Below are 11,584 nucleotides of genomic sequence, written 5' to 3' on the forward strand. Positions count from 1 at the left end.
ACTTTATATATTTTTTTCCTAATACAGTTTAAACAAATACAAAGTGATTCTATTTCTTCAGTGTACCATTCTCCCTATAACTTCAACAGCATATCTGCAAAAAGAGTAACAACTCATTATTTAATCTCTTGTCAAGCATATGGAACATGGTGGTCTATCACAGGACACACAATGTCTATTTACTCTCACAGCAACAGACATATAAGCACTACAAAATTGCCTTGGCCGAAACCGGTCATAGCGATAAAAAATAAAAATTAAACTCCAACTGGTGCTGCCATTTGAATCCAACTCATCGTCTCTGCTTCCTACTGTGCTTGACATAAATTTTATTCAACATTACACTAATAGTCCACAAAACCTCTTGACCTTACCACATCTTCCAAGCTGTATCCCAAGGTCTAGCTTAGGTTGAAAGATGATAATTTGCTTGAGAGTTGACGAAGCCAAGGAATGTGAATGCAAAATAAATGTTGTGTTACTACACTGATCTGTAGCTTAGCCTGACATCTATGTTTGCAGAGTACTTAATGCACTTTTCGTCATAAAAACTAAAACAGCAGTTTAAGTTTAGAAAACTTTTATTTAATAATGAACAACTCTCCAACACAGGTCAGTCCATGTGAAAACAACCAATTATCTGCTTCTTGATATCCCAAAATTTGACAACTTTTTGTAAACCGATAACAGTTGTTTGCATGAAATATCCTAATTTTTCTCAACTACTCATTTTTTAAATTTCCAAAATCTTACAATCACCATATCTCAAACACTATTTGAATTACAGACTTAAAATTTGTGGCATTTTATTCAGTTCCTTATAAGCTTTAAAATACAGCAACATTCACAAAAATGCTGAATTTTTCCAGGCCAAATTTTTTTCTTCTGCTTAATTGCCACTTTGGCATGGGAGACCATACACATTCTCTACATTCCTCCACCAATCATTTCTATTCCCCACCTTCATGGTCCATTCTCCTTTCCTCAGTCCCATTGCCTCCATACCCTGTTGTTGTCATCCTTCCATCTTGTCCATGGCCTCCCTGGCTCCTTCTGCCCGTTACAGATCCTGAGAACACTATTCATTGTAGTCTTCCCTCTTCCTTCCCAATTAGGTGTCCTGCCCACATCAGCCTCCTTTTCTTCGTCCTTCACCCAATAACAGCTAGTGACTATATGTTTGCCAGTTCCTTGGTCTTTAATATCCTTCATTTGTGTGACTGGAGGCAGCTCATTGGGCCAGATATTTCCTTAATATCCTCTTCTCAAAGACTAGTGGCTTTTATTCATCTCTTTTCCATAACATACATTTTTCAGGCCCATATAGAGCTACAAGGAAAATTACTCCCTGGGATAGTCTGCTTTTAAAATTTCTCAAAACTGCTCCACTGCAGAGCACATCCCATAAGCCAAAATATGTTCTATATGGTGCTGCAATCCTTGACTCAATCCTAATTTCCATTCCATTCTGCTAATTAACCATGCTTCTCAATTATTTAAATATGTCTACTCTTTTAAATGCTTTTGGAATCCAGGGCACCACTCACTGAAAAGCAGAAGCATTGAGTTGTTGTTAGGTACACACAAAAGAAAGAAAACTTGCTAGCTTTTGGAGTAATCATTTTTAGAGCTAGAGTAAAACAGACAGAAAACACACATACAAGTGCATCCATACACATGCCTATGTCGCTACATGGTGCCACCTTGACGAACAATGCCAAAATGCAGCACTTTTTGAAGAGTGATCTACTTGAATCCTAAAGTATTTACTTTTAAAATGTAAACTTTACTTAATTTTGAAAAGTATTTATGTCCTACCAGAACTTTCCTACAACTTCTTTTAAAAATGACTTCAGAAACTGTCAATGGATACCTTACTCATAACCACGTGCTCAGTTTTCTCCTCATTAATTCATAACACTGATTTTCTAGCAATACTTCTGTAAGAACTTGCAGTGAGATGCAAATCCTCTCTGCTATCACTTACTGCATCATCATCTCCATATGCTAGCCAGCATTTTATTCATTACCTACTCTTATTCCAGCTGGCTTTAATTTTTTCATTATATTTTCCAGAATTAAATTAAATAGTATTGGAGATAAGGCTAGTACTGACTTTAAAGTGCTCTGACAATCCTGTACTCTGCATTGAGTTTCCTCTAAACACATTAGTACTAGACATATTTTAAAAAGAATTTAATTTTGAAAATTTAGAAACTGGAATTTAAGCAATGGAAAATCTGTTGTTATTCCAAAACTGGGATTTTTTTGTTTAGGAAAAATGTATGTTAGTCACATATGGGTGTGCCAAATTTCACAATCATTTCCAAGGGCAAAATGTTAAAATAAATTTTATTTTACTATCAAGTGCAGCGTCTTGCACAGCCTTTAGGACACTGCACATACACTACTGGCCATTAAAATTGCTACACCAAGAAGAAATGCAGATGATAAACGGGTATTCATTGGACAAAAAAATCATACTAGAACTGACACGTGATTACATTTTCACGCAATTTGGGTGCATAGACCCTGAGAAATCAGTACCCAAAACAACCACCTCTGGCCGTAATAACGGCCTTGATACGCCTGGGCATTGAGTCAAACAGCTGCCCATGCAGCTTCAACACAATACCACAGTTCATCAAGAGTAGTGACGCGTATTGTGACGAGTCCGTTGCTCGGCCACTATTGACCAGACGTTTTGAGTTGGTGAGAGATCTGGAGAATGTGCTAGCCAGGGCAGCAGTCAAACATTTTCTGTATCCAGAAAGGCCCGTACAGGACCTGCAACATGCGGTTGTGCATTATCCTACTGAAATGTAGGGTTTCGCAGGGATCGAATGAAGGGTAGAACCACGGCTCGTAACACATCTGAAATGTAATGTCCACTGTTCAAAGTGCCGTCAATGTGAACAAGAGGTGACCGAGACGTGTAACCAATGGCACCCCATACCATTACACCGGGTGATACGCCAGTATTGTGATGACGAATACACGTTTCCAATGTGTGTTCACCGCGATGTCGCCAAACATGGATGCGACCATCATGATTCTGTAAACAGGACCTGGAGTCATCCAAAAATGACGTTTTGCCATTCATGCGCCCAGGTTCGCCTTTGAGTACACCATCGCAGGCGCTCCTGTCCGTGATGCAGCATCAAGGGTAACCGCAGCCATGGTCTCCGAGCTGATAGTCCTTGCTGCTGCAAACGACGTCGAACTGTTCGTGCAGATGGTTGTCGTCTTGCAAACATCCCCATCTGTTGACTCAGGGATCGAGACGTGGCTGCACGATCCATTACAGCCATGCGGATAAGATGCCTGTCATCTCGAATGCTAGTGATACGAGGCCGTTGGGATCCAGCACGGCATTCCGTATTACCCTCCTGAACCCACCGATTCCATATTCTGCTAACAGTAATTGGATCTCGTCCCCATCTGTTGACTCAGGGATCGAGACGTGGCTGCACGATCCATTACAGCCATGCGGATAAGATGCCTGTCATCTCGAATGCTAGTGATACGAGGCCGTTGGGATCCAGCACGGCATTCCGTATTACCCTCCTGAACCCACCGATTCCATATTCTGCTAACAGTAATTGGATCTCGTCCCCATCTGTTGACTCAGGGATCGAGACGTGGCTGCACGATCCATTACAGCCATGCGGATAAGATGCCTGTCATCTCGAATGCTAGTGATACGAGGCCGTTGGGATCCAGCACGGCATTCCGTATTACCCTCCTGAACCCACCGATTCCATATTCTGCTAACAGTAATTGGATCTCGACCAACGCAAGCAGCAATGTCGTGATATGACAAACCACAATCGTGGTAGGCTACAATCCGACCTTTATCAAAGTCGGAAACGTGATGGTACGCATTTCTCCTCTTTACACGAGGCATCACAACAACGTTTCATCAGGCAACGCCAGTCAACTGCTGTTTGTGTATGAGAAATCGGTTGGAAACTTTCCTCATGTCAGCATGTTGCAGGTGTGGCCATTGGCGCCAACCTTGTGTGAATGCTCTGGAAAGCTAATCATTTGCATATCACAGCATCTTCTTCCTGTCGGTAAAATTTCGCGTCTGTAGCACGTCATCTTCGTGGTGTAGCAATTTTAATGGTCAGTAGTGTATTACAGAGTTAACTTTAAATACAAGAAAAACAAATAAGACTGTCAAATCATTATTATTTTTATTTCATGACAATCAATTTATTCCATTATTAAAATTATATAATTAAATTCCTACTCTGATTTAGGAGCCAATGTTAACTAAGAAAGTATTTAAACATATACCATAACAACACATGCTCAACAGACTACGAATAGTTTATTTAACTGTACCTTTATTTTGCAAATACATAACACTGATCATTTTTATCAATAAACAATGATTTATTGTGTGTGTGCCATGCAATGAAAAACATAAGGCCCATAGCAATCCAATAAAAATCTTATTAGAGCCTAAAATTATGTAATGCAGCTTTCTTTACAAGACATAACTAGGTTCTCTTAAGCAACAATGACAGATTTTTGCTGTAAAGTTTGCTCCCAGTGGCAGCTGTAGGATTTAATTCACAAAGTATGAAGGCTTTTTGAGACAGTCAATTTATCTGGTATTCTTCATTATGAAAAGGACTGAGCTGGTCAAGAAAGGTACATAAATAAAAATTTTCTTCTCCTTTTTCATCTCTTGATAGCACGTAAGTCATCCACCATTTTCTGTCAAAGACACAAAAATCAAATCCTGTAATGTGTTCAAAAGCAAGCCAACTGTATCTAGACTCATTTGACTTTTATTAATATCAAAATCCTTAAAAATAAGAAACATTTTTTTCTTTAAATTTACCTAGTCTCATAGAAATAAATGCATACTTCTGAGGCTCTGTAACTGCTATCGCTTCACAAAAACTCTTTCCGCAAGTTACTTTCTTACACTGCAAGCTAATCATTTATCACATAGAAAAAAGCGACTGGCGGGATACTTGCTTTGTATAACTCAAGCAGTTAGAATTAGAAGGGTGTGAATACTTCATCATAGTGTGCTTCAACAAGTTATTAATATGAATTTAAGAAAACTGCCTCAACTGTAATTTTAGGTGCATTTGATAAGCCACTGGTTCCATTCTATATGAATATCCTTAAATGACAAAGTGGCAAAAATGAACCAGTGTTATAACTTGAAATGTCACCCAATAAAATATTGAAAAGCACTCGTTAGAATACAATTACAATACTCAACTTTGTGGCTGCACGTGATACTTAACATATTGGAACACCTGCCTTTAAATGTTTCGTTGGACAACAAAGCATGACACTATAAGTTTCCCGTCCCTTTATCTCTAGAGAACATGTTCTTTACGATAATACATGCATGTAGCAACCTGCTCCCTTTTCCCACTCCAGTACTTTGGTGATTTTATTTCAACGATTCATCTCCACAGAAGCAAATTACTGTCAATAAAACTGAATGTTTTCCATTTCTGACAGTATTATGAAAAGGATAGTTGCTACTCACTATGTAGTGGAGATCAGCTGCTGCTCGCAGTCTAGCATCGGCAGCTTGAAACTGTGGTCTCGTGTGAGTGGTTTTTTTTTTTGCCGAATTCTGTTAGGAACTTTTTCGCCAAAAACTTACTTGTTTTGACAGTCTTTTTGTTATGCCTATCTGTGATTAAGTGTTTCTGCAATATGGAAAGTAGCAACTATCCTTTTCATAATTCTGTCATTATGCCATCCTGGAGTTTCCATAGTTTGGTTTTTTTTCTTATATTTTGGTAATATGTTTTTTCTGTTGTTTTGTAAACACAAATAACTAAAACAAAAGTTATACGAAATGAAAAAGACAACATCCCTTATATTACTGGCTACAAGCATAATTTTGCACATTTATAAAATAAACTGATGAGTGCTTAATTAGAAGGCTACTCAATAATTTAATTTTAACTATTGGTATGCAGCATGTGTAACTCATATGTTCCAAAACACCGTGCATAAAAATAGGATTTTCTGGTGCTCATACCTCAGATTAAATTGGTGATAAAAAGGTAGGATCAAGGTTTTTTAGACAGTCCAAAGGCTATGGACCATTTGGATACCAAACAGAAGGATCACCTTAGTGTCACTATCTTACAGTATAGGGTCAAAGTATGAATATTACACACTTCCTCCTGCTTAGGCAAATGTACCTGGTTGGTTCTTTTTGCATTTGATGTGGTTTATAGTGGGCTTGATGGGACTTACGGAGGCACCAATAGTTCATGAACAGTTCCTCAGAAAACCCTATGAAAAGGTTTTCTTACCACTTTTTCACATCACAAATGGACCAAAACCCAGCTGAGGATTCCAAGACGGCTATGCACAGCAAATGGCTGCAAATTTTGTGATGGATTCCTAAAATCCTGATCTTGAACAACCTTAAAAATTTTCTTTTTATCTTTCTCCATTTCTGAGGTACAGATGTTCAAAGTAATCCTACTCATACATGTAAAATATTCATGTAAAATCCAGTGAGAAGTGAAAACGCAGATTATTAAGTGATGTAGCATGTACTCCCACTGGAATACCATCATGAATTTTGACACACACATTAATAAGTAGTGTACAACTCTCATACTTCAACCTTTTTAGAAATATATTCAAATAGCACATATTTTAGAGTTTATAAGAAACCGAGTAAAATGGTATAAATTTCAGATCAGTGTGTCAGATTTTGAGAATGGTCATCTTAAGGTTTCAAAAGTACAAAATCACTGAGCCCCTACTGTGGCACCAACATATTAAAAATTAATAATTCAAAAACAGAAGTCAAAGTCTCAAATTTTGGATTTTACTTTATGCTGGTATGTAGAACAAAATGACAAGCAATTACAAAATTCTAAATCATTGAAGTTCAAATTTGTTTTTTAGTAGTTGATTTATGTGGAATGCCCCATATTTTTGACTCATATTACATACACACATACATATATAAACTACAAAAAATGCAAGGAAGCACGTCCCTCCCTCCTCCCAGCATTGAATATGGTAAAATAATTCCTCTTTTTCTGATTGTAAACATACATTTATGACACGACAGCCAGCCTAGCCAACACTTCCTGGACAATGGAATCATTAGCTCAAACCAATGAACCTATCAAGGAAAATATCTGCTGGTATTACATAACCAACTTATGTTGTCACACAATCATTTGTATCACAGCCATTGAAGCATCAGGACACTCATAGCAATGGGGAGGTTTTGAGTGAGAACACTGTTATTCACCTCTTCCAGTATGTGTCACATGAAAAAACAACTTTTTAAATGAAAGTTACAGTGACAGAGTGACATGTTTGGCGGCCATGACCAGTTTATGCTGGAAAGTCATGGTTCAGTTGTGAGTTAGTGAAGTATACAAATATGTTATCAAGGTAGGCCTAATCTATTCTGTTTAGACACTGCATATTTAGCATTAATAGTTACAGCACCCCTCCCGAACCCTTTTTTCCCCACTGTGGTTTGTTGTCTGATACTTTAAAGTTTTTATTATGTTGACGGCAACAATAAAAAGAATCTAAACCATCTCTTTTTGTCCAGATGTCCTTATATTCTGACAGCTAACATACAAGTGGATATGTGATGCTATACTGGCTATTGGCAAACAGACATGTTGCCGATATCACCGCCCAATGCTGATGGGTTGTACCATATTTCTCACTACTTGCATGTGTACGTTAGCATTGCACTAAGCACCTTTTTATTATTATTCTGCTCAGCGGAGAAAGTGGGAGATTTGAAACACACACAAGTTGGTTCACAGAAGTGAGAAGCTTCTTTTCAAATAACATAATAACAATGATTTATTACCTTATGTATCTGATGTATACAAACATGAGCTGAACAGTAAAAGTACATATTTGCTCTTTCAAACTCACATCTAAAGTCTATAATAAACATAGAAGCAACATGGAACTCATCTGTCCTAACAAAAGTAGGGTAATTACTATAAATTCTTTCTCACACTGATTGATACTTGTGTTTGGTATCTTCGATTTTGAAGACAGAATACAGACAATTTATACGAAAGCATGTTATATAGTATTTATTATACAATTTGTTTTTATACAGCCAGTCACTTAACATAAAAATTTATAGCAGTAACCAAAATAATAGAATCATTTTATATAAAGAGAAATTCTCATATAATCAATACTGTAAATAAAACAGTAATTCCATTTTAAGTTCAAATTATGCACATACAAAAAGAGGAATTCTAACTTTCATATTTTCAAACATATAGGTAGTTGATAAGATAGCACAATTCAAAATTACGGCACGAGTTTACACTTTAGCCACAATGATCAATTTCTTTAAGTATCTTAACATCTCCAGAATACGTTAAGTAGAAAAATCCAACACGTTATTTTTTAAACTGATGTGCATCTCTTTTACTATCAGACTTACAATTTAAGTAGACATATACGGATACATCCTGTTTGCTCCAGAATCTACTCTGTCTTCCAACTAATAAAACTATATGAAACGTAAGGTGGAGCAGATATAGCAAAATCATGACTACATATTAAACATGACCAACAGTATTTTAAACGCCAAAAGGAGTTGGCAAAGGTGCTAACAGGAAAATGAAATAATTTTCATCAGCTGTAGTCCACAGTGCATAATATATTACTGTCATCATACAATCTCAACCATTAATGCTGAAGGAAATATGTCCATTAATAGTATTGCTGCCTGAGGAACATGGCACTGTGTTCTAAAACCTCAGAACAAAAGACCACTCTAACACACAATAAACATGCTCTTTGTGAACTAAAGTTTACGAAAAAACAGTTTAACAATTTTCTCTGTGAAGTTTCATATGATTTACATATGAGCCTTTCCGTACATATTTCTTATTACATAAATTACATTCAAAATTTTCTTGTTTCACATGCATTTTCATATGATTCTTTAAGTGAGATGAACGAACAAATTTCTTAGTACATATATTACACTCATATCTCTTTTCAATATGAATAAGGACGTGTTTAGCAAGATCTGCTTTTCCAAAAAATGATTTTTTGCACACATCACATTCAAAGCATCTTTCTTTGGTATGCACAGACCTAACATGCAAATTCAGTCTTGATGGTACAGTAAATCTTTTATTACATAACTGGCACTGGTAATTCCCATCACCAGCATGCCCTTGTTTATGAAAAATCAATGCGGAGCGGCAGGAAAACGTTCGTTTACAAACTACGCATTCATTTGGCTTCTCTCCTTCATGGAGCCGTAAATGATATTTCAACAAATAATTTGATGAATATGACTTTGAGCAAATTGTGCAAGCATAGCGTTTCTTGTTATGGACATTTAAATGAACAGTTAAAGCAGATTTTGCCGAAAATTTCTTGTTACATACATTACACTGATAAGCTTTGATGCCAGTATGCAGTATTAAGTGACGTAACATATCATTTTTCTGGGAAAATCCAGAACCACATACAGAACAAAAGAAAGACTTTCCTTTAGCATGTCTCAAAACATGATTCTTATAGTCAAAACTGCTAGCAAACTGTTTTCCACAGACTGTACAAACATATGGTTTGTCATCTGAATGTTTCCTAGCTACATGAAGAGTTAAATGTTCTTTGCGAGCAAAACCTCTACAACAGGTTTCGCACTCATACTTTTTAATTCCTTTATGGAGTGCAATATGAACCTCGAAATTTCTTTTCAAAGCATAGTTTTTCCCACAAACATTACAAACAAAGGGTTTCTCCCCTGTGTGAGAACGTATATGCCCTTTAAGAGCTCTATTAGTGGTATAATGCTTGGTGCATAACGAACAGCTAAATTTCTTTTTATTTTGCTTTTTCGTATCGTCAGTGCTAAAATAAACTCCCAGTGAATCGTCATTGCTGGGATCATACACAAAATCAGTCAAGAAGATATCACTTGGCTCTACCTTCACCGTTGCGAAAAATTCTGCATCATCTGTATATAAGACATTCTGATTTGGATTCTCCTTAACACGAGCAGCAATTCCCTTTTCATTTTCTGTTGTGAGGTCGGGAAATACGTTTTCAGTTTTCAAATCTGTAGCTAACATAGCTACAATCAACGAGCTTACTATGTTAAAGGCATAGGGATCTCTTTGACGAGCAGCCTCTCCAAGAATTCCAGAACATGCTGTCTGCATCAACATACAAAAACAAAATCAATCTTTCACCCACAATCTGAAGAACATGAGAGAATGTAACACAATTATTACTTACGCTATATGTCAAACGCACTTATCCGAAAGAAGAGAAGTATGAAAACATTTTTCTGCACACAGTTATTAAGACACTATAATATCACCAAAGGTTTGTACAGTAGGGAAATAACAATTTACAACTGTAAGTGTAGTTATACCATATAAACATCTTCGAAATACGAATGCAACTCTGCCGCTCATTTCAAAGATAACTAACGCACAAGTGTACATTCACTTCAACTACCACGCAGCATAATGTCTTTGACTTTTCGAAGATAATCAGTTGAATCTAACACTGGGTTCACACACGCATCTCATGTGGCGCCATAGCTTTTGGCTTGCTGTAGTGGCTTCGTAAGCTACCGTTCAAATAGGACAGCACAAATTCTACGTAGTTGCACGGCTTTGAATATGGCGTCAACTGAAATCGCATGGGCGGGTATGAATGTTATAGTGTAGGTTATGGCTTTAGAGCTGTGACAAGAGTTAAATTCAAGGAAGACGAAACCCGAATGTTGAATCCGAAAATTGATTTCGCACAGACATAAACCAGGGGAAACAAACACATGCATAAAAGAAATAATACACGAGACGAAAATACTGTCTGTAATGGCAAACATGTAAATATCACCTGAAATCATGTAGCTCTTCCAAGATTTTATAATCTTATTGTAGACATTGAACATAATCTCGAGTAACTAATTTTTAGTTTATCACGTGCCATACACTCTGGATTTGTTTAAGGTTAAGTTTCGTTGCTGGTCCAGTGAAAATATTTATGCAATAGTCATATCTCCCTCAATACCTTTACTTTCAAGATTTATAGGTTTTCTTTATGTCTTGTATTTGGCCTTTAATAGTTCACGTGCCTTACTTGTACTCGAGTTAATTAGTGAAACCATGCAAAAATTAACCACTGATGCATGCTAAATTGTTTCACACACAATCCAGAGCTGCTTAACAATAAATGGGTCTGCCACAAAAATATATTTAAACAAACAACTTGAAATGTTTCAATGCGTTTCTCTACAACAGAGTACAAATACCTGATAACAAGCAAATAAATTCCACCTACTGATCAATCTGATCCTCCGCACAGTACTTTTTTCGCATCAAGTTGGAGGCATATTGCAATGCACTTCATTGTAAGATATTGAATACCGTACCGGTATGTATAAAAATCCACTTTATAAATGTAGTAAGTGCCGTGGCGCGCACAGCCACGCAAATACAACGGGCGGCTACCGCAGCAGAATAAGCCGCACCTGCATCGTACTAACGGCGCGTTCAGCCAGCCGGCACTAGAGGCCTTTCTCCCTCAACATGAAAGCAGCCGC

At 37.0% G+C, this 11,584-nt stretch overlaps 1 protein-coding gene across 1 annotated transcript; it reads right to left on the reverse strand.

Moving 5' to 3' along the window:
* Nucleotides 1–7,852: 7,852 nt before the first annotated feature.
* Nucleotides 7,853–10,475, reverse strand: LOC124776252 (zinc finger protein OZF-like). The gene is made up of 2 exons (XM_047251125.1): nt 10,267–10,475; nt 7,853–10,184 (listed from the first exon to the last, which is right to left on the reverse strand). The coding sequence occupies exon 2, from the start codon at nt 10,098–10,100 to the stop codon at nt 8,838–8,840; it is 1,263 nt and encodes a 420-aa protein (XP_047107081.1). The 5' UTR covers nt 10,101–10,184; nt 10,267–10,475; the 3' UTR covers nt 7,853–8,837.
* Between the last annotated feature and the right edge of the window lie 1,109 nt (nt 10,476–11,584).

The sequence above is a fragment of the Schistocerca piceifrons genome, chromosome 2 (assembly GCF_021461385.2).
Source record: "Schistocerca piceifrons isolate TAMUIC-IGC-003096 chromosome 2, iqSchPice1.1, whole genome shotgun sequence".
NCBI classification, from domain to species: domain Eukaryota; kingdom Metazoa; phylum Arthropoda; class Insecta; order Orthoptera; family Acrididae; genus Schistocerca; species Schistocerca piceifrons.